General features: G+C 46.8%; 1 protein-coding gene and 1 pseudogene across 1 annotated transcript; both read left to right on the top strand.

The window, feature by feature from the left end:
• The first annotated feature begins 11523 nt into the window (after positions 1 to 11523).
• Positions 11524 to 23143, top strand: LOC147157098 (uncharacterized). The gene is made up of 5 exons (XM_086065188.1): positions 11524 to 11600; positions 11691 to 11744; positions 11803 to 11886; positions 12252 to 12419; positions 23025 to 23143. Exons 1-5 carry the CDS (start codon positions 11543 to 11545, stop codon positions 23141 to 23143), a joined length of 483 nt encoding a protein of 160 aa, XP_085921314.1. The 5' UTR covers positions 11524 to 11542.
• A 55-nt stretch (positions 23144 to 23198) lies between these two features.
• LOC147157097 (uncharacterized) overlaps positions 23199 to 24786 on the top strand; it is a 40221-nt pseudogene continuing 38633 nt past the window's right edge.

The raw sequence follows: 24786 nt of genomic DNA, 5'->3' as shown, positions 1-24786 counted from the left end.
GAACTTCTGCACGCTTTGAATTCTGTAATGAAGCTGCAAAATAAAGGTGAGGAAAAAATTGGGTGTTTGGCCATTGGCCTGCCTGGTTCCGTTTGCTTGAAATGGTCATGTTGGATTGAAAGGCAAGCCTAAACAAACAAATTTGTGCAAGAATTCATGCATAAATCTAGCATGTTCAAGGTTTTCTTGAAGATACTTAAGTTTTTCATCAAAAATGTTGACAATTTATTCAAAACTTCAGGAAGTAGAATGTAGTAATATGCCAACAGGTGGATGGACAGAGATTATTGTACCTTCTGCCAGCTAGTGGAAGCACATTTTATTAGTTCTGCATAGTGGTTGGAAATAATGACTGTCGTGACCTGTTTTTAAATTATCTGAATGGCAACTTTTTTTTCCCAACTGGCAGCCAAGAATGATTCTATGGAGGACCACCACGCCAGCGGCAACGCGAGCCTCGAGGACCACCACGCCAGCGGCAACGCGAGCCTCGAGGACCACCACGCCAGCGGCAACGCGAGCCTCGAGGACCACCACGCCAGCGGCAACGCGAGCCTCGAGGACCACCACGCCAGCGGCAACGCGAGCCTCGAGGACCACCACGCCAGCGGCAACGCGAGCCTCGAGGACCACCACGCCAGCGGCAACGCGAGCCTCGAGGACCACCACGCCAGCGGCAACGCGAGCCTCGAGGACCACCACGCCAGCGGCAACGCGAGCCTCGAGGACCACCACGCCAGCGGCAACGCGAGCCTCGAGGACCACCACGCCAGCGGCAACGCGAGCCTCGAGGACCACCACGCCAGCGGCAACGCGAGCCTCGAGGACCACCACGCCAGCGGCAACGCGAGCCTCGAGGACCACCACGCCAGCGGCAACGCGAGCCTCGAGGACCACCACGCCAGCGGCAACGCGAGCCTCGAGGACCACCACGCCAGCGGCAACGCGAGCCTCGAGGACCACCACGCCAGCGGCAACGCGAGCCTCGAGGACCACCACGCCAGCGGCAACGCGAGCCTCGAGGACCACCACGCCAGCGGCAACGCGAGCCTCGAGGACCACCACGCCAGCGGCAACGCGAGCCTCGAGGACCACCACGCCAGCGGCAACGCGAGCCTCGAGGACCACCACGCCAGCGGCAACGCGAGCCTCGAGGACCACCACGCCAGCGGCAACGCGAGCCTCGAGGACCACCACGCCAGCGGCAACGCGAGCCTCGAGGACCACCACGCCAGCGGCAACGCGAGCCTCGAGGACCACCACGCCAGCGGCAACGCGAGCCTCGAGGACCACCACGCCAGCGGCAACGCGAGCCTCGAGGACCACCACGCCAGCGGCAACGCGAGCCTCGAGGACCACCACGCCAGCGGCAACGCGAGCCTCGAGGACCACCACGCCAGCGGCAACGCGAGCCTCGAGGACCACCACGCCAGCGGCAACGCGAGCCTCGAGGACCACCACGCCAGCGGCAACGCGAGCCTCGAGGACCACCACGCCAGCGGCAACGCGAGCCTCGAGGACCACCACGCCAGCGGCAACGCGAGCCTCGAGGACCACCACGCCAGCGGCAACGCGAGCCTCGAGGACCACCACGCCAGCGGCAACGCGAGCCTCGAGGACCACCACGCCAGCGGCAACGCGAGCCTCGAGGACCACCACGCCAGCGGCAACGCGAGCCTGGAGGACCACCACGCCAGCGGCAACGCGAGCCTGGAGGACCACCACGCCAGCGGCAACGCGAGCCTGGAGGACCACCACGCCAGCGGCAACGCGAGCCTGGAGGACCACCACGCCAGCGGCAACGCGAGCCTGGAGGACCACCACGCCAGCGGCAACGCGAGCCTGGAGGACCACCACGCCAGCGGCAACGCGAGCCTGGAGGACCACCACGCCAGCGGCAACGCGAGCCTGGAGGACCACCACGCCAGCGGCAACGCGAGCCTGGAGGACCACCACGCCAGCGGCAACGCGAGCCTGGAGGACCACCACGCCAGCGGCAACGCGAGCCTGGAGGACCACCACGCCAGCGGCAACGCGAGCCTGGAGGACCACCACGCCAGCGGCAACGCGAGCCTGGAGGACCGTGACGATGTCTCAGACTTCCTGAATGACAGAATGGTAGATGACGACGTGGCAGATGTGTCAGTGAATGTTTAATGTGTGTTCTTGTCTTTGTTGCTGCAGCATTAATAAAGGCTTGGCAGTGTCACGTTTTATGCAACTACCTGACTTATTGAGCAATTTTCAGCATTCATTTATTTTACTGCTTGTCATCACAAGGGATGCGGGGTACCGTTTTCAGCAGTAAAGTTAATATTTTGTCCAGAATTTGATGACTTGACCTTTAACCCACACACACCTGCTGTCGACTGAAAATTACATCACCTGTGCTGAGGAAATGACTTACGAACAAGCTGTGATTGGTCATTAGCTATTTCCTTAGCACAGTTGATATCGACAGAAAAATTAAAAGTATTGATCATTAAAAATTAGGTTATCACAATTATAGACAAAATATCTTGATGTTAAAACTGGCTTGAGACAAGTGTCTACTTTTCTTTTCTGATTCATTTATTTGATCTTTCTCAACCCAAATGCAGATAAAGTTCCTCCCCCTGGGCGAACAAGCCAATCAAAGGCGTAAGATGCCAGTGGTGGCAAATGCCCTATACAGAGATATATATATATATATATATATATATATACACAGGACTGAGTTTATGTTGTTTGTATGCATAAATTAGTTCTGGTTTCCTGGAATGTTTGTGGTGCTTGCTCACAGACAAAAAGAATATTAACTTTAGACCATCTCTTAAAATTAAAAGCAGATATTTGCCTCCTACAAGAAACCCACCTACAAAAATCTGAAGAAAAATTACTTATTGATAAGAATTTTAGCCAAGTGTACTCTGCCCCTTATACCAGTAGACAAAGTGGAGTCTGTATACTCATACATAAAAATTTACTCTTTACTCTAAATAATACAACAGACCTAAAGGGCCGATACATTATTATTCAGGTGACTATATTTAATAAAATATATACATTTGGTAATTTATATGCCCCTAATAATGATGATCTGGCCTTTTTCCATGAATTTTTCTCTAAGATGTTTGAATTAGCAGCGAACTCTTATTATTGGAGGAGACTTTAACAGAGTCTTAAATCCATTAATAGATCGTTCTAATAAAACATGTATAAGGCGATTACAATCTACAAAAGTAATAGGGGAATATATGGATGACTTTGGCCTCGTTGACAGCTGGAGACTTAAAAACCCAAATAAGAAGGAATTTACCTTCTTTTCCGCTGTGCACTGGTCTTTTTCAAGAATTAATTTTTTTCTTACAAATAACGCTATTGCTGATAAAACTGTTACAAAAATACATCCTAATTTGACAAAATTATAAGAAAAGAGTGGGCAGACTTTTTGGAAATAAATGACTCTCCAGGCCTATCTCCATCTCTTCTCTGGGAAGCAGGGAAAGCAGTAATTAGAGGTAAAATTATATCATATTCATCTTATAAAAAGAAACAGGATCAAAAATTTCTGGCTAATGCTTGCTCCACTATTCTTAAGAGTAGTAACAGAAATTAAAACTAATGGTCCTGGGGGGCCCTGAGGTGTTGCGCTTGCTCTGTCCTGGCAGGGGTCGACGGCTCCCCTCTTTGGTGGAGATTTTCATGCATGCCAGATCCACCACACCAGCATCTATCGAAACTCAGACACAATCTGCTTCTTCCTCAGGTCATTGAATCGGTGGAGGCTGGTGTCTGTGGATCTCACTCTGCTTCGTTTGTCCTTCCTTCCTTTCCTCAGTCTCTCCTTTGGTCTCTTGAGGTCTCCCTGATTTTTTGGATTTGTTGGAATTTAGATGTTTCTGGGGTTGGTGAAGAACTCTGGTTGGTGGCCCGGTGGGTGGTGTCTGGTCGATGCTGGATTTCACTTTCCTTTGTTTTCTTTGGTCCCCTCGGGTCTCCTGACGGCGATGTTCGGTTTGGGTGAACAGTATGGGATTTTTTCTAATAGGTTTTTGGTGAGCTAACGAATACACACACACACTCGCACGCACGCACATACACATACTCACCCACATAAAAAAAAAAGAGCAATGATGATGACATTACCGAATGAACAATACTGAGCTCTTTAAAAAAAAAAAGGCGTAAGGTGAAGCAACATGCGCTGTGACCAGCCGGCGCACAACATGAACTGCGACACCCAGGATGATGCCTTCAGCCATGAACCATGGGGTTTGAACTTGAGCAAGGGGCACCAGAATGATGAAAATCTACTCGGGTCACGTGTACATTAAAAAACAAAAGGGTAGTTCCAGAATTGACAATTTGTCCCATCAAATTTTAAATAACCCACATAGAAACTGTTAGTATTTTGAGTAAATTTAGTTGCCCAGATACTGAAGAGGGTCTTCTGCCCAGATTTAGTCATAACTGTTTTAATTTCCTTTCTTCAGTAGAGCTTTGTGAGAGTTATCGCAATTTCTGCCAGGTGCCGTCATAACTGGGGGACCTCCTCTATTTCCACATCAATGGGCCATTGTCTGTGGTTGAAGTCAATGTGTTTGAATGATGTCTTTGAAGTCTTATCTCATGTCCGGTGAACTCCGGGTGGGCTGTTTGCTGGGGGCTTTATGGTACCGCCCTTCATGATAGTATATGAATGTTGTAAGTGTCTGTAATCTTGGCATTTGTGAGAAGCTGCAGCCATTGTCTGTAACTCACTTGTGTACTCACTGTAGAAATAAAAGCTTCGAAGTAACTGTTCATCGATCTCCAGCCTGTATTCGGATAGCCAACATTCTCACTACCCGAAAGAAAACGAACATGCGGAGGAAAATATCTGCCTCCTAACAATACCAATCTAAAAGCTTATTTTTAAATGCCTAAAATCTCACGTACTCCCTAAAAATCAGTTTCTCTTCCCAACTGCCCTCCAACTGACCAAATTTGAAATCTCAAAATTTGAAAGAATTCTTTTGGTGTCATAGTCTGTAAGAATATTGCTCACATATTCATTCTTGCACCACTGTTGAATGATTAAAAAAATGTCAAAGAATGCTCCCACACCCGATGAAACTTTCACAACCACACATCAAATTTTCTCAAGTATGAGATGATGAAAAAGTAAATCTTTAATCCAATGTGGTACTATAGGAGGAGATTTACCTTTCCATTTCAAAATAAATAAGTGCCATGATTGCAAGGTTGAGAAGGCGATAACTCTTTTGCACCCTGGCAGGTAGTCCAAAACCTTCAGATCCAACCCAGCACCATCAGTGGATTCATGGGTAATTTTTACACCAAGTACAACAGAAAGCGTATTATAAATACCATGCCGATAATGTTGTATCCTGGGGCAAAACAAATCTTGACAATATGTTCTATGAAGCCAGTCTAGTCTAAATATGGTATACTGGTTATTATTGCGTTAGTGGAATATGAATTAAATAGCAAAATCCAGCAGTTTTGATCAATATCAGAAGGCGGCCATTTTGCCACTTGAGTGAAAGTGGCATCACAGTTGCTCAGGTCTCAGGTAACAACCAATCACAGCTCTGCTTCAGAAAACAGGTGAGCCGTGATTGGTCATGGTCTCCGAGACGCCACCCTGGAGAGAGGTTCCGGGCATGTCCCATCGGTGGGAGGCCCCCGGGGACGACACAGAACACGCTGGAGAGATTATGTCTTTCGGCTGGCCTGGGAATGTCTTGGGATCCCGCTGGAGGAGCTGGATGAAGTGACTGGGGAGAGGGAAGTCTGGGCTTCCCTGCTAATGCTGCTGCCACCGTGACCTGACCTTGGATAAATGGCAGAAAATGGATGGATGGATAATTCTATCCTGTTTTAGCCATTTCATTACCAATTTTGATGTGTGTTTGGGGTCATTGCCCTGTTGGAACATCCAATTGCGTTCAAGACCCAACCTTTGGGCTGATGATTTTAGTTCACCTTGAAGAATTTGAAGGTAATTTTTCAACTGCATTATACCATTTACTTTCCGTCAAGCACCAAGTCAAGTCAATAGTCAGGTTTCCATCCAATTGTTTAGAATTTTTGAAATTTACTGAAAATGCGCAAAACTTTTGCCCGTTTCCATCTGTTCTTCTGTTGTGAAAATTGAGAGGGGACTCCGCCGCTGTAGGTGCCGGCACCATAGAGATGTGATCCACCAGTAGTTTAAAAGAAGAAGAAGAACAGGAAGCGACGGCACCGTGAAATGACGTATGAGTTTGTTTTTGTAATTTTTAATAAACTGTAGCGTTTCTTTGCTGTTTTACATCTAAATTGCATAAATATCTGCTTCTTCAATTCCAAAAACAATTTCTTTTTCGTCATCCCCCAAACATACATTATCATCCGACATTGCTTTTTTTTTTTTCACCTGACAAAATCTTTGTTCATTTTAAAAATAATAATAATACTAAAATTGACTTTTCACAAGAAAACCGGTTAACAATCTTTGGAGATTACACAAATGAAGCATCATAGGAGAAAAACATACAAGAGATTTGACAATTTACTGCTTTTCTTACTGTTGATAAATTTTATAGCTTTGAAAATGGAGTTCAATTCCAGAAGGAAACACACAAATCTGGGGTACGACTTGGACATTTTTTGTTTGTGAATAAAAAAATTTTAAGTATAAGGAATAACAAAATGAAATACATATTCAAAATTATTGTCTTCTGTGTTACTATAGTAGCAAACTACATCTTTTAGATTAAGATCGTAAGGGGTTTTAGAGGCTTTAAAGAAGAAAGCTACTAAGGCCCCGTCCAACACGAAAGCCAGTTTCAATGTATCCTCACATGTTTCTTACCGTTCAGGCCGTTCGTCAACACGATGGCGCGGTTTCGGAGTTTGACTTTTGAAACCGGGCTCCAGAGTAGAAAGATTTCAAAATGCCTGGACACCTTTTTTAAAATTATTATTATTATATATTTTTTTTTTTTGCTCTCACACAAACACGCACACATACAAACAAACACGGTCTATCAGGCGGGGATCAAACCCACGCCAACCTGTAGGCAAGTGACAGTACTACTCCGCCACCTGGAGCCCCCGTCTGAACACCATATGCAGGATACTCCTCCAGTGATGACGTAATGGTCGCAGGTCGGCGACATGTCACAGATTGATGACGTATGCGTCTCACGTGACTGCGCGCGAACCACCAGTCTGCCAACAACAATGGCAGCTAGCCGTGTCGTAGTCGTTTTGCGCAACCTCCTTAGCTTGCTTATTCTTTTGCAGCAAAATATTTTGCTTCTTTATTCCCACGATCAAGAAGCGGTGTTGTACTTGAATCAGCCGCCATTGTCACTTCTACTGTGTTCATCTTTTTCATGTTGTTTTGATACATGCAAAGCCATGTTTGTTCTGTAGATTGCAATAAAGTTAGAAAAGAAAGTGTTTGTCTTTTTTCGCTGATTCTTCTTCTACGCTTTCCGTTAACTCCCTGTGGCTGCGCAACAGCACCACTTCAGACTTGGCATATACATTACAGCTGTTAAACGTCCTGAGCGTCTTCTTTTGGACACACGGAAGTCTTGAAATGCTTCTATGTGTACGAGATTTGTTGAAGGAACGAAGCTGGCTTTGCTTCCGTCTCGACGGAGCCTAAATCACACCAAAATTGTTTAGTGATCTCACAATCAAAAAATTAATGAGATACTGTTTCAACTTCATTTTCACAAAAAGAAAAAAGGTTGCTAATATCGACAAATTTGGATATCAAATAATTAGTAGGATGTTTGTTATGCAAAATATTAAGATGCACTACTTTGACTTTATTAGTAATACAATATTTCCTCTAGGCACAATTTTGTTCTTTTTTTGTAGAATCTGGCGTATGTTTATTATTACGCTTTGTGTCTCTTAATTCAATTCCATCAAACTTCAGAACAGGAACAGTTCTATCATATTTTAAATGGTTTGCTATAAGTTGAATCAGGCCATTAGGAATTACACGTACTACTAAATTAAAGGTCTTGAAAGGAACTGGAAAATTATGTACAGACATGAATTGTTCATAAAACAGCATATTACCAGATTCATCAAATAAATTGCAAACGTGATTTATTCCTTTTTCATACCAAGTATAAAGGAATACAGATTTGTTTCTGACAAGTATATTAGAATTGTTCCAAAGGAAAGTTTTGGGGGGTGAAAAATTGTGGACAAAAGCCAAAACCCAAGCAAGGGCTTGTTGATGAAAATGTAATAACTTGATAGGCAGTTTGTTTGGCAAAAAATTACACTGAAGAAGAAAATCCAGTCCTCCAATTTTGTTGAAAATATAATTAGGAATAAAATACCAGATTGAATATCGTCCGACCTTGCAAACGTACGCGTGACGTAATATTCGGTCAAAACGTGCGACGTGTATCCGGTCTTGTCAGCGTTTATTTGCAAAACCTGTTTCCATAGTCAAAATTTGCATGTTCCTTTTTATTTGATACACTTCAAACTCCACCCCTTCCGAGCTATAAAACTTTTTTTTTTCGAATTTTGGACCCTTTATCAAATTTCTAGTGTTTCCATTCAGTTTTATTTTGGCATTTATTGAAAATTAGAATAATAAGTGGATAGAAACCCAACAAGTGTTATGTTTTTTCAGATCCATGCTTAGCTCTTGACATTCCCATTGTAGTGTTTGTATTCTATGATCCCTATTAAAATGGCCTCAGAGCTGTTGTCACCCATAATCACAAGTTAATAAGGGGCCATGCTTTCATTTCATTGACAACTTTCTAAGTCACCAATATTGCTCATTTATATTGCTGTATGCATATTTTTGAACCAGCAGATATGGTCCCTTTTTAACCCACAAGTTAAAAGAAACAAACTTAATTTTAATGACAAAGTACCTGTATTATGTGTCCCAATCATTATCATAGAAAAAGAGTTATAGAAATAACAAGGAATTAAAGACAGCAATGTTCTCTACAAGAGTATGTAAACTTGATCACAACTGAACATTTAACTCTATACCCGTTCTTTTGGAAAACTGATATCAAGTCCATATCAGATTCATAGCCTTCTAACATGCAAGAAAGTTTATGGTTATTGGGTTCTGTGCATGTTGCAGGACTCTCATTCTATATTAAAATTTTTTTTAAACAAGTGTTGCCACAGTCATGAGAGCAATAAAATAAAATAAATTAAGATTAAAATTAGGTTAGTGCCAGGACAAGTAAATTCATACGTTTAAGCGTCATTTAAAATTTTATGGGACTAAAACGATCCTTTTGTTTTGTTAATGTACACAACTTTAATTTGTACAAGTACCACCATCCCCTTTATTAAGTAAAAGAAAGACAATCAATTACATGAAATCTAGCACTTCCATGACTTTATTAATGCTTCAGCCACTCTGACAAGAACACACATTAAATATTCACTGACACGAGGGCCGGCCCGTCCTGGCTCATGTTGTGGGCCGGCCCGTCCTGGCTCATGTTGTGGGCCGGCCCGTCCTGGCTCATGTTGTGGGCCGGCCCGTCCTGGCTCATGTTGTGGGCCGGCCCGTCCTGGCTCATGTTGTGGGCCGGCCCGTCCTGGCTCATGTTGTGGGCCGGCCCGTCCTGGCTCATGTTGTGGGCCGGCCCGTCCTGGCTCATGTTGTGGGCCGGCCCGTCCTGGCTCATGTTGTGGGCCGGCCCGTCCTGGCTCATGTTGTGGGCCGGCCCGTCCTGGCTCATGTTGTGGGCCGGCCCGTCCTGGCTCATGTTGTGGGCCGGCCCGTCCTGGCTCATGTTGTGGGCCGGCCCGTCCTGGCTCATGTTGTGGGCCGGCCCGTCCTGGCTCATGTTGTGGGCCGGCCCGTCCTGGCTCATGTTGTGGGCCGGCCCGTCCTGGCTCATGTTGTGGGCCGGCCCGTCCTGGCTCATGTTGTGGGCCGGCCCGTCCTGGCTCATGTTGTGGGCCGGCCCGTCCTGGCTCATGTTGTGGGCCGGCCCGTCCTGGCTCATGTTGTGGGCCGGCCCGTCCTGGCTCATGTTGTGGGCCGGCCCGTCCTGGCTCATGTTGTGGGCCGGCCCGTCCTGGCTCATGTTGTGGGCCGGCCCGTCCTGGCTCATGTTGTGGGCCGGCCCGTCCTGGCTCATGTTGTGGGCCGGCCCGTCCTGGCTCATGTTGTGGGCCGGCACGTCCTGGCTCATGTTGTGGGCCGGCACGTCCTGGCTCATGTTGTGGGCCGGCACGTCCTGGCTCATGTTGTGGGCCGGCACGTCCTGGCTCATGTTGTGGGCCGGCACGTCCTGGCTCATGTTGTGGGCCGGCACGTCCTGGCTCATGTTGTGGGCCGGCACGTCCTGGCTCATGTTGTGGGCCGGCACGTCCTGGCTCATGTTGTGGGCCGGCACGTCCTGGCTCATGTTGTGGGCCGGCACGTCCTGGCTCATGTTGTGGGCCGGCACGTCCTGGCTCATGTTGTGGGCCGGCACGTCCTGGCTCATGTTGTGGGCCGGCACGTCCTGGCTCATGTTGTGGGCCGGCACGTCCTGGCTCATGTTGTGGGCCGGCACGTCCTGGCTCATGTTGTGGGCCGGCACGTCCTGGCTCATGTTGTGGGCCGGCACGTCCTGGCTCATGTTGTGGGCCGGCACGTCCTGGCTCATGTTGTGGGCCGGCACGTCCTGGCTCATGTTGTGGGCCGGCACGTCCTGGCTCATGTTGTGGGCCGGCACGTCCTGGCTCATGTTGTGGGCCGGCACGTCCTGGCTCATGTTGTGGGCCGGCACGTCCTGGCTCATGTCATCCTTGACTGCCAGTTGAAATTAATTTAAAAAAAATAAAAATAAAAAATAAAAAAAAGTTAAAGTTCAGATTTTAAAAAACAAAACAGGGCACTAGAGAAACATTATCCAACACTTAACTTGAGTATCTCAAAGAAAACTTTGCACATGCTAGTTTTATGCATTAATGGTTAAACAAATTTGGTTTGGTTTGGTTTAGACTTTCAATCCAACATGACCATTTCAATTAAACAGAACCAAGCAGTCTAATGGCCATTTTTACACTCACCTTTATTTTGCAGCTTCAACACAGAATTCAAAGCCTGCAGAAGTTTAAAAGCCTCCTCAAGTGAATCATCATTGGATGTCACATCTGTAGAAAATACAAGTCTTAGTTATTACAAACAGAGATTTGATTAATCAAATGTTGTTACCTAGCACGGCTCCCGTTTTAAGCCCAGCATTGGATTCGTCTTGTAAAGCGCCAGCTAGAAAACAAAGGCCTCATTTCAACATTTGGGGAAATAAACGTTAATTTTAAACACCAAACAAACATACAAATTGTTACCCTTTACCTGTGTCCGTCAAGAGCCCATGCGCCAGCACAACCAAGAGCCAACCAGCAGCCATCATTTCAGTGACAGTTGTGAAGAGCACAGACCGCATGAGCTTTTAGAGCAGGTGACAGGTGACCACAGCTGCTGCTAATTGGCTATAATTAGCACCAGAGGCACCTGCTATAAAAGCACATATGGTCTGTGCTCATCACAACTCTCACTGAAATGATGGCTGCGTTTTGGCTCTTGGTTGTGCTGGCGCATGCACTCTTGATGGACACAGGTAGTGGTTAACAATATATTTTTAATTGATTTTGTGTTTGCAATTAATGTTTATTTCCCCAAATGCTAAAAGGAATTCTTTGTTTTCCAGCTGATGCTACATCAGATGAATCCAATGCTGGGCTTAAAAAGGAAGCTGTGCTAGGTAACATTTGATTAATCAAATCTCTGTTTGTGATAACTAAGACTTGTAATTTCTACAGATGTGAAATCCAATGATGTTTCACTTGAGGGCGCTTTTGAACTTCTGCACGCTTTGAATTCTGTAATGAAGCTGCAAAATAAAGGTGAGGAAAAAATTGGGGTTTTGGCCATTGGGCTGCCTGGTTCCGTTAGCTTGAAATGGTCATGTTGGATTGAAAGGCAAGCTTAAACTAAAACAAATTTGTGCAAGAATTCATACATAAATCTAGCATGTGCAAGGTTTTCTTGAAGATACTTAAGTTTTTCATCAAAAATGTTGACAATTTATTCAAAACTTCAGGAAGTAGAATGTAGTAATATGCCAACAGGTGGATGGACACAGATTATTGTACCTTCTGCCAGCTAGTGGAAGCACATTTTATTAGTTCTGCATAGTGGTTGGAAATAATGACTGTCGTGACCTGTTTTTAAATTATCTGAATGGCAACTTTTTTTTCCCAACTGGCAGCCAAGAATGATGCTATGGAGGACCACCACGCCAGCGGCAACGCGAGCCTCGAGGACCACCACGCCAGCGGCAACGCGAGCCTCGAGGACCACCACGCCAGCGGCAACGCGAGCCTCGAGGACCACCACGCCAGCGGCAACGCGAGCCTCGAGGACCACCACGCCAGCGGCAACGCGAGCCTCGAGGACCACCACGCCAGCGGCAACGCGAGCCTCGAGGACCACCACGCCAGCGGCAACGCGAGCCTCGAGGACCACCACGCCAGCGGCAACGCGAGCCTCGAGGACCACCACGCCAGCGGCAACGCGAGCCTCGAGGACCACCACGCCAGCGGCAACGCGAGCCTCGAGGACCACCACGCCAGCGGCAACGCGAGCCTCGAGGACCACCACGCCAGCGGCAACGCGAGCCTCGAGGACCACCACGCCAGCGGCAACGCGAGCCTCGAGGACCACCACGCCAGCGGCAACGCGAGCCTCGAGGACCACCACGCCAGCGGCAACGCGAGCCTCGAGGACCACCACGCCAGCGGCAACGCGAGCCTCGAGGACCACCACGCCAGCGGCAACGCGAGCCTCGAGGACCACCACGCCAGCGGCAACGCGAGCCTCGAGGACCACCACGCCAGCGGCAACGCGAGCCTCGAGGACCACCACGCCAGCGGCAACGCGAGCCTCGAGGACCACCACGCCAGCGGCAACGCGAGCCTGGAGGACCACCACGCCAGCGGCAACGCGAGCCTGGAGGACCACCACGCCAGCGGCAACGCGAGCCTGGAGGACCACCACGCCAGCGGCAACGCGAGCCTGGAGGACCACCACGCCAGCGGCAACGCGAGCCTGGAGGACCACCACGCCAGCGGCAACGCGAGCCTGGAGGACCACCACGCCAGCGGCAACGCGAGCCTGGAGGACCACCACGCCAGCGGCAACGCGAGCCTGGAGGACCACCACGCCAGCGGCAACGCGAGCCTGGAGGACCACCACGCCAGCGGCAACGCGAGCCTGGAGGACCACCACGCCAGCGGCAACGCGAGCCTGGAGGACCACCACGCCAGCGGCAACGCGAGCCTGGAGGACCACCACGCCAGCGGCAACGCGAGCCTGGAGGACCACCACGCCAGCGGCAACGCGAGCCTGGAGGACCACCACGCCAGCGGCAACGCGAGCCTGGAGGACCACCACGCCAGCGGCAACGCGAGCCTGGAGGACCACCACGCCAGCGGCAACGCGAGCCTGGAGGACCACCACGCCAGCGGCAACGCGAGCCTGGAGGACCACCACGCCAGCGGCAACGCGAGCCTGGAGGACCACCACGCCAGCGGCAACGCGAGCCTGGAGGACCGTGACGATGTCTCAGACTTCCTGAATGACAGAATGGTAGATGACGACGTGGCAGATGTGTCAGTGAATGTTTAATGTGTGTTCTTGTCTTTGTTGCTGCAGCATTAATAAAGGCTTGGCAGTGTCACGTTTTATGCAACTACCTGACTTATTGAGCAATTTTCAGCATTCATTTATTTTACTGCTTGTCATCACAAGGGATGCGGGGTACCGTTTTCAGCAGTAAAGTTAATATTTTGTCCAGAATTTGATGACTTGACCTTTAACCCACACACACCTGCTGTCGACTGAAAATTACATCACCTGTGCTGAGGAAATGACTTACGAACAAGCTGTGATTGGTCATTAGCTATTTCCTTAGCACAGTTGATATCGACAGAAAAATTAAAAGTATTGATCATTAAAAATTAGGTTATCACAATTATAGACAAAATATCTTGATGTTAAAACTGGCTTGAGACAAGTGACTACTTTTCTTTTCTGATTCATTTATTTGATCTTTCTCAACCCAAATGCAGATAAAGTTCCTCCCCCTGGGCGAACAAGCCAATCAAAGGCGTAAGATGCCAGTGGTGGCAAATGGCCTATACAGAGATATATATATATATATATATATATACACAGGACTGAGTTTATGTTGTTTGTATGCATAAATTAGTTCTGGTTTCCTGGAATGTTTGTGGTGCTTGCTCACAGGCAAAAAGAATATTAACTTTAGACCATCTCTTAAAATTAAAAGCAGATATTTGCCTCCTACAAGAAACCCACCTACAAAAATCTGAAGAAAAATTACTTATTGATAAGAATTTTAGCCAAGTGTACTCTGCCCCTTATACCAGTAGACAAAGTGGAGTCTGTATACTCATACATAAAAATTTACTCTTTACTCTAAATAATACAACAGACCTAAATGGCTGATACATTATTATTCAGGTGACTATATTTAATAAAATATATACATTTGGTAATTTATATGCCCCTAATAATGATGATCTGGCCTTTTTCCATGAATTTTTCTCTAAGATGTTTGAATTAGCAGCGAACTCTTATTATTGGAGGAGACTTTAACAGAGTCTTAAATCCATTAATAGATCGTTCTAATAAAACATGTATAAGGCGATTACAATCTACAAAAGTAATAGGGGAATATATGGATGACTTTGGCCTCGTTGACAGCTGGAGACTTAAAAACCCAAATAAGAAGGAATTTACCTTCTTTTCCGCTGTGCACTGGTCTTTTTCAAGAATTAATTTTTTTCTTACAAATAACGCTATTGCTGATAAAACTGTTACAAAAATACATCCTAATTTGACAAAATTATAAGAAAAGAGTGGGCAGACTTTTTGGAAATAAATGACTCTCCAGGCCTATCTCCATCTCTTCTCTGGGAAGCAGGGAAAGCAGTAATTAGAGGTAAAATTATATCATATTCATCTTATAAAAAGAAACAGGATCAAAAATTTCTGGCTAATGCTTGCTCCACTATTCTTAAGAGTAGTAACAGAAATTAAAACTAATGGTCCTGGGGGGCCCTGAGGTGTTGCGCTTGCTCTGTCCTGGCAGGGGTCGACGGCTCCCCTCTTTGGTGGAGATTTTCATGCATGCCAGATCCACCACACCAGCATCTATCGAAACTCAGACACAATCTGCTTCTTCCTCAGGTCATTGAATCGGTGGAGGCTGGTGTCTGTGGATCTCACTCTGCTTCGTTTGTCCTTCCTTCCTTTCCTCAGTCTCTCCTTTGGTCTCTTGAGGTCTCCCTGATTTTTTGGATTTGTTGGAATTTAGATGTTTCTGGGGTTGGTGAAGAACTCTGGTTGGTGGCCCGGTGGGTGGTGTCTGGTCGATGCTGGATTTCACTTTCCTTTGTTTTCTTTGGTCCCCTCGGGTCTCCTGACGGCGATGTTCGGTTTGGGTGAACAGTATGGGATTTTTTCTAATAGGTTTTTGGTGAGCTAACGAATACACACACACACTCGCACGCACGCACATACACATACTCACCCACATAAAAAAAAAAGAGCAATGATGATGACATTACCGAATGAACAATACTGAGCTCTTTAAAAAAAAAAAGGCGTAAGGTGAAGCAACATGCGCTGTGACCAGCCGGCGCACAACATGAACTGCGACACCCAGGATGATGCCTTCAGCCATGAACCATGGGGTTTGAACTTGAGCAAGGGGCACCAGAATGATGAAAATCTACTCGGGTCACGTGTACATTAAAAAACAAAAGGGTAGTTCCAGAATTGACAATTTGTCCCATCAAATTTTAAATAACCCACATAGAAACTGTTAGTATTTTGAGTAAATTTAGTTGCCCAGATACTGAAGAGGGTCTTCTGCCCAGATTTAGTCATAACTGTTTTAATTTCCTTTCTTCAGTAGAGCTTTGTGAGAGTTATCGCAATTTCTGCCAGGTGCCGTCATAACTGGGGGACCTCCTCTATTTCCACATCAATGGGCCATTGTCTGTGGTTGAAGTCAATGTGTTTGAATGATGTCTTTGAAGTCTTATCTCATGTCCGGTGAACTCCGGGTGGGCTGTTTGCTGGGGGCTTTATGGTACCGCCCTTCATGATAGTATATGAATGTTGTAAGTGTCTGTAATCTTGGCATTTGTGAGAAGCTGCAGCCATTGTCTGTAACTCACTTGTGTACTCACTGTAGAAATAAAAGCTTCGAAGTAACTGTTCATCGATCTCCAGCCTGTATTCGGATAGCCAACATTCTCACTACCCGAAAGAAAACGAACATGCGGAGGAAAATATCTGCCTCCTAACAATACCAATCTAAAAGCTTATTTTTAAATGCCTAAAATCTCACGTACTCCCTAAAAATCAGTTTCTCTTCCCAACTGCCCTCCAACTGACCAAATTTGAAATCTCAAAATTTGAAAGAATTCTTTTGGTGTCATAGTCTGTAAGAATATTGCTCACATATTCATTCTTGCACCACTGTTGAATGATTAAAAAAATGTCAAAGAATGCTCCCACACCCGATGAAACTTTCACAACCACACATCAAATTTTCTCAAGTATGAGATGATGAAAAAGTAAATCTTTAATCCAATGTGGTACTATAGGAGGAGATTTACCTTTCCATTTCAAAATAAATAAGTGCCATGATTGCAAGGTTGAGAAGGCGATAACTCTTTTGCACCCTGGCAGGTAGTCCAAAACCTTCAGATCCAACCCAGCACCATCAGTGGATTCATGGGTAATTTTTACACCAAGTACAACAGAAAGCGTATTATAAATACCATGCCGATAATGTTGTATCCTGGGGCAAAACAAATCTTGACAATATGTTCTATGAAGCCAGTCTAGTCTAAATATGGTATACTGGTTATTATTGCGTTAGTGGAATATGAATTAAATAGCAAAATCCAGCAGTTTTGATCAATATCAGAAGGCGGCCATTTTGCCACTTGAGTGAAAGTGGCATCACAGTTGCTCAGGTCTCAGGTAACAACCAATCACAGCTCTGCTTCAGAAAACAGGTGAGCCGTGATTGGTCATGGTCTCCGAGACGCCACCCTGGAGAGAGGTTCCGGGCATGTCCCATCGGTGGGAGGCCCCCGGGGACGACACAGAACACGCTGGAGAGATTATGTCTTTCGGCTGGCCTGGGAATGTCTTGGGATCCCGCTGGAGGAGCTGGATGAAGTGACTGGGGAGAGGGAAGTCTGGGCTTCCCTGCTAATGCTGCTGCCACCGTGACCTGACCTTGGATAAATGGCAGAAAATGGATGGATGGATAATTCTATCCTGTTTTAGCCATTTCATTACCAATTTTGATGTGTGTTTGGGGTCATTGCCCTGTTGGAACATCCAATTGCGTTCAAGACCCAACCTTTGGGCTGATGATTTTAGTTCACCTTGAAGAATTTGAAGGTAATTTTTCAACTGCATTATACCATTTACTTTCCGTCAAGCACCAAGTCAAGTCAATAGTCAGGTTTCCATCCAATTGTTTAGAATTTTTGAAATTTACTGAAAATGCGCAAAACTTTTGCCCGTTTCCATCTGTTCTTCTGTTGTGAAAATTGAGAGGGGACTCCGCCGCTGTAGGTGCCGGCACCATAGAGATGTGATCCACCAGTAGTTTAAAAGAAGAAGAAGAACAGGAAGCGACGGCACCGTGAAATGACGTATGAGTTTGTTTTTGTAATTTTTAATAAACTGTAGCGTTTCTTTGCTGTTTTACATCTAAATTGCATAAATATCTGCTTCTTCAATTCCAAAAACAATTTCTTTTTCGTCATCCCCCAAACATACATTATCATCCGACATTGCTTTTTTTTTTTTCACCTGACAAAATCTTTGTTCATTTTAAAAATAATAATAATACTAAAATTGACTTTTCACAAGAAAACCGGTTAACAATCTTTGGAGATTACACAAATGAAGCATCATAGGAGAAAAACATACAAGAGATTTGACAATTTACTGCTTTTCTTACTGTTGATAAATTTTATAGCTTTGAAAATGGAGTTCAATTCCAGAAGGAAACACACAAATCTGGGGTACGACTTGGACATTTTTTGTTTGTGAATAAAAAAATTTTAAGTATAAGGAATAACAAAATGAAATACATATTCAAAATTATTGTCTTCTGTGTTACTATAGTAGCAAACTACATCTTTTAGATTAAGATCGTAAGGGGTTTTAGAGGCTTTAAAGAAGAAAGCTACTAAGGCCCCGTCCAACACGAAAGCCAGTTTCAATGTATCCTCACATGTTTCTTACCGTTCAGGCCGTTCGTCAACACGATGGCGCGGTTTCGGAGTTTGACTTTTGAAACCGGGCTCCAGAGTAGAAAGATTTCAAAATGCCTGGACACCTTTTTTAAAATTATTATTATTATATATTTTTTTTTTTTGCTCTCACACAAACACGCACACATACAAACAAACACGGTCTATCAGGCGGGGATCAAACCCACGCCAACCTGTAGGCAAGTGACAGTACTACTCCGCCACCTGGAGCCCCCGTCTGAACACCATATGCAGGATACTCCTCCAGTGATGACGTAATGGTCGCAGGTCGGCGACATGTCACAGATTGATGACGTATGCGTCTCACGTGACTGCGCGCGAACCACCAGTCTGCCAACAACAATGGCAGCTAGCCGTGTCGTAGTCGTTTTGCGCAACCTCCTTAGCTTGCTTATTCTTTTGCAGCAAAATATTTTGCTTCTTTATTCCCACGATCAAGAAGCGGTGTTGTACTTGAATCAGCCGCCATTGTCACTTCTACTGTGTTCATCTTTTTCATGTTGTTTTGATACATGCAAAGCCATGTTTGTTCTGTAGATTGCAATAAAGTTAGAAAAGAAAGTGTTTGTCTTTTTTCGCTGATTCTTCTTCTACGCTTTCCGTTAACTCCCTGTGGCTGCGCAACAGCACCACTTCAGACTTGGCATATACATTACAGCTGTTAAACGTCCTGAGCGTCTTCTTTTGGACACACGGAAGTCTTGAAATGCTTCTATGTGTACGAGATTTGTTGAAGGAACGAAGCTGGCTTTGCTTCCGTCTCGACGGAGCCTAAATCACACCAAAATTGTTTAGTGATCTCACAATCAAAAAATTAATGAGATACTGTTTCAACTTCATTTTCACAAAAAGAAAAAAGGTTGCTAATATCGACAAATTTGGATATCAAATAATTAGTAGGATGTTTGTTATGCAAAATATTAAGATGCACTACTTTGACTTTATTAGTAATACAATATTTCCTCTAGGCACAATTTTGTTCTTTTTTTGTAGAATCTGGCGTATGTTTATTATTACGCTTTGTGTCTCTTAATTCAATTCCATCAAACTTCAGAACAGGAACAGTTCTATCATATTTTAAATGGTTTGCTATAAGTTGAATCAGGCCATTAGGAATTACACGTACTACTAAATTAAAGGTCTTGAAAGGAACTGGAAAATTATGTACAGACATGAATTGTTCATAAAACAGCATATTACCAGATTCATCAAATAAATTGCAAACGTGATTTATTCCTTTTTCATACCAAGTATAAAGGAATACAGATTTGTTTCTGACAAGTATATTAGAATTGTTCCAAAGGAAAGTTTTGGGGGGTGAAAAATTGTGGACAAAAGCCAAAACCCAAGCAAGGGCTTGTTGATGAAAATGTAATAACTTGATAGGCAGTTTGTTTGGCAAAAAATTACACTGAAGAAGAAAATCCAGTCCTCCAATTTTGTTGAAAATATAATTAGGAATAAAATACCAGATTGAATATCGTCCGACCTTGCAAACGTACGCGTGACGTAATATTCGGTCAAAACGTGCGACGTGTATCCGGTCTTGTCAGCGTTTATTTGCAAAACCTGTTTCCATAGTCAAAATTTGCATGTTCCTTTTTATTTGATACACTTCAAACTCCACCCCTTCCGAGCTATAAAACTTTTTTTTTTCGAATTTTGGACCCTTTATCAAATTTCTAGTGTTTCCATTCAGTTTTATTTTGGCATTTATTGAAAATTAGAATAATAAGTGGATAGAAACCCAACAAGTGTTATGTTTTTTCAGATCCATGCTTAGCTCTTGACATTCCCATTGTAGTGTTTGTATTCTATGATCCCTATTAAAATGGCCTCAGAGCTGTTGTCACCCATAATCACAAGTTAATAAGGGGCCATGCTTTCATTTCATTGACAACTTTCTAAGTCACCAATATTGCTCATTTATATTGCTGTATGCATATTTTTGAACCAGCAGATATGGTCCCTTTTTAACCCACAAGTTAAAAGAAACAAACTTAATTTTAATGACAAAGTACCTGTATTATGTGTCCCAATCATTATCATAGAAAAAGAGTTATAGAAATAACAAGGAATTAAAGACAGCAATGTTCTCTACAAGAGTATGTAAACTTGATCACAACTGAACATTTAACTCTATACCCGTTCTTTTGGAAAACTGATATCAAGTCCATATCAGATTCATAGCCTTCTAACATGCAAGAAAGTTTATGGTTATTGGGTTCTGTGCATGTTGCAGGACTCTCATTCTATATTAAAATTTTTTTTAAACAAGTGTTGCCACAGTCATGAGAGCAATAAAATAAAATAAATTAAGATTAAAATTAGGTTAGTGCCAGGACAAGTAAATTCATACGTTTAAGCGTCATTTAAAATTTTATGGGACTAAAACGATCCTTTTGTTTTGTTAATGTACACAACTTTAATTTGTACAAGTACCACCATCCCCTTTATTAAGTAAAAGAAAGACAATCAATTACATGAAATCTAGCACTTCCATGACTTTATTAATGCTTCAGCCACTCTGACAAGAACACACATTAAATATTCACTGACACGAGGGCCGGCCCGTCCTGGCTCATGTTGTGGGCCGGCCCGTCCTGGCTCATGTTGTGGGCCGGCCCGTCCTGGCTCATGTTGTGGGCCGGCCCGTCCTGGCTCATGTTGTGGGCCGGCCCGTCCTGGCTCATGTTGTGGGCCGGCCCGTCCTGGCTCATGTTGTGGGCCGGCCCGTCCTGGCTCATGTTGTGGGCCGGCCCGTCCTGGCTCATGTTGTGGGCCGGCCCGTCCTGGCTCATGTTGTGGGCCGGCCCGTCCTGGCTCATGTTGTGGGCCGGCCCGTCCTGGCTCATGTTGTGGGCCGGCCCGTCCTGGCTCATGTTGTGGGCCGGCCCGTCCTGGCTCATGTTGTGGGCCGGCCCGTCCTGGCTCATGTTGTGGGCCGGCCCGTCCTGGCTCATGTTGTGGGCCGGCCCGTCCTGGCTCATGTTGTGGGCCGGCCCGTCCTGGCTCATGTTGTGGGCCGGCCCGTCCTGGCTCATGTTGTGGGCCGGCCCGTCCTGGCTCATGTTGTGGGCCGGCCCGTCCTGGCTCATGTTGTGGGCCGGCCCGTCCTGGCTCATGTTGTGGGCCGGCCCGTCCTGGCTCATGTTGTGGGCCGGCCCGTCCTGGCTCATGTTGTGGGCCGGCCCGTCCTGGCTCATGTTGTGGGCCGGCACGTCCTGGCTCATGTTGTGGGCCGGCACGTCCTGGCTCATGTTGTGGGCCGGCACGTCCTGGCTCATGTTGTGGGCCGGCCCGTCCTGGCTCATGTTGTGGGCCGGCCCGTCCTGGCTCATGTTGTGGGCCGGCCCGTCCTGGCTCATGTTGTGGGCCGGCCCGTCCTGGCTCATGTTGTGGGCCGGCCCGTCCTGGCTCATGTTGTGGGCCGGCCCGTCCTGGCTCATGTTGTGGGCCGGCCCGTCCTGGCTCATGTTGTGGGCCGGCACGTCCTGGCTCATGTTGTGGGCCGGCACGTCCTGGCTCATGTTGTGGGCCGGCACGTCCTGGCTCATGTTGTGGGCCGGCACGTCCTGGCTCATGTTGTGGGCCGGCACGTCCTGGCTCATGTTGTGGGCCGGCACGTCCTGGCTCATGTTGTGGGCCGGCACGTCCTGGCTCATGTTGTGGGCCGGCACGTCCTGGCTCATGTTGTGGGCCGGCACGTCCTGGCTCATGTTGTGGGCCGGCACGTCCTGGCTCATGTTGTGGGCCGGCACGTCCTGGCTCATGTTGTGGGCCGGCACGTCCTGGCTCATGTTGTGGGCCGGCACGTCCTGGCTCATGTTGTGGGCCGGCACGTCCTGGCTCATGTTGTGGGCCGGCACGTCCTGGCTCATGTTGTGGGCCGGCACGTCCTGGCTCATGTTGTGGGCCGGCACGTCCTGGCTCATGTTGTGGGCCGGCACGTCCTGGCTCATGTTGTGGGCCGGCACGTCCTGGCTCATGTTGTGGGCCGGCACGTCCTGGCTCATGTTGTGGGCCGGCACGTCCTGGCTCATGTTGTGGGCCGGCACGTCCTGGGCCGGCACGTCGTGGCTCATGTCATCCTTGACTGCCAGTTGAAATTAATTTAAAAAAAATAAAAATAAAAAATAAAAAAAAGTTAAAGTTCAGATTTTAAAAAACAAAACATGGCACTAGAGAAACATTATCCAACACTTAACTTGAGTATCTCAAAGAAAACTTTGCACATGCTAGTTTTATGCATTAATGGTTAAACAAATTTGGTTTAGACTTTCAATCCAACATGACCATTTCAATTAAACAGAACCAAGCAGTCTAATGGCCATTTTTACACTCACCTTTATTTTGCAGCTTCAACACAGAATTCAAAGCCTGCAGAAGTTTAAAAGCCTCCTCAAGTGAATCATCATTGGATGTCACATCTGTAGAAAATACAAGTCTTAGTTATTACAAACAGAGATTTGATTAATCAAATGTTGTTACCTAGCACGGCTCCCGTTTTAAGCCCAGCATTGGATTCGTCTTGTAAAGCGCCAGCTAGAAAACAAAGGCCTCATTTCAACATTTGGGGAAATAAACGTTAATTTTAAACACCAAACAAACATACAAATTGTTACCCTTTACCTGTGTCCGTCAAGAGCCCATGCGCCAGCACAACCAAGAGCCAACCAGCAGCCATCATTTCAGTGACAGTTGTGAAGAGCACAGACCGCATGAGCTTTTAGAGCAGGTGACAGGTGACCACAGCTGCTGCTAATTGGCTATAATTAGCACCAGAGGCACCTGCTATAAAAGCACATATGGTCTGTGCTCATCACAACTCTCACTGAAATGATGGCTGCGTTTTGGCTCTTGGTTGTGCTGGCGCATGCACTCTTGATGGACACAGGTAGTGGTTAACAATATATTTTTAATCGATTTTGTGTTTGCAATTAATGTTTATTTCCCCAAATGCTAAAAGGAATTCTTTGTTTTCCAGCTGATGCTACATCAGATGAATCCAATGCTGGGCTTAAAAAGGAAGCTGTGCTAGGTAACATTTGATTAATCAAATCTCTGTTTGTGATAACTAAGACTTGTAATTTCTACAGATGTGAAATCCAATGATGTTTCACTTGAGGGCGCTTTTGAACTTCTGCACGCTTTGAATTCTGTAATGAAGCTGCAAAATAAAGGTGAGGAAAAAATTGGGGTTTTGGCCATTGGGCTGCCTGGTTCCGTTAGCTTGAAATGGTCATGTTGGATTGAAAGGCAAGCTTAAACTAAAACAAATTTGTGCAAGAATTCATACATAAATCTAGCATGTGCAAGGTTTTCTTGAAGATACTTAAGTTTTTCATCAAAAATGTTGACAATTTATTCAAAACTTCAGGAAGTAGAATGTAGTAATATGCCAACAGGTGGATGGACACAGATTATTGTACCTTCTGCCAGCTAGTGGAAGCACATTTTATTAGTTCTGCATAGTGGTTGGAAATAATGACTGTCGTGACCTGTTTTTAAATTATCTGAATGGCAACTTTTTTTTCCCAACTGGCAGCCAAGAATGATGCTATGGAGGACCACCACGCCAGCGGCAACGCGAGCCTCGAGGACCACCACGCCAGCGGCAACGCGAGCCTCGAGGACCACCACGCCAGCGGCAACGCGAGCCTCGAGGACCACCACGCCAGCGGCAACGCGAGCCTCGAGGACCACCACGCCAGCGGCAACGCGAGCCTCGAGGACCACCACGCCAGCGGCAACGCGAGCCTCGAGGACCACCACGCCAGCGGCAACGCGAGCCTCGAGGACCACCACGCCAGCGGCAACGCGAGCCTCGAGGACCACCACGCCAGCGGCAACGCGAGCCTCGAGGACCACCACGCCAGCGGCAACGCGAGCCTCGAGGACCACCGCGCCAGCGGCAACGCGAGCCTCGAGGACCACAGCGCCAGCGGCAACGCGAGCCTCGAGGACCACCACGCCAGCGGCAACGCGAGCCTCGAGGACCACCACGCCAGCGGCAACGCGAGCCTCGAGGACCACCACGCCAGCGGCAACGCGAGCCTCGAGGACCACCACGCCAGCGGCAACGCGAGCCTCGAGGACCACCACGCCAGCGGCAACGCGAGCCTCGAGGACCACCACGCCAGCGGCAACGCGAGCCTCGAGGACCACCACGCCAGCGGCAACGCGAGCCTCGAGGACCACCACGCCAGCGGCAACGCGAGCCTCGAGGACCACCACGCCAGCGGCAACGCGAGCCTCGAGGACCACCACGCCAGCGGCAACGCGAGCCTCGAGGACCACCACGCCAGCGGCAACGCGAGCCTCGAGGACCACCACGCCAGCGGCAACGCGAGCCTCGAGGACCACCACGCCAGCGGCAACGCGAGCCTCGAGGACCACCACGCCAGC

This window comes from Leptonotus elevatus, chromosome 20, assembly GCF_054856555.1.
Source record: "Leptonotus elevatus isolate MCC_2025b chromosome 20, RoL_Lele_1.0, whole genome shotgun sequence".
In the NCBI taxonomy this organism is placed as follows: Eukaryota; Metazoa; Chordata; class Actinopteri; order Syngnathiformes; family Syngnathidae; genus Leptonotus; species Leptonotus elevatus.
Note: the sequence above shows the minus strand (reverse complement) of the source record. Positions and strands in the feature narration are given on the sequence as shown.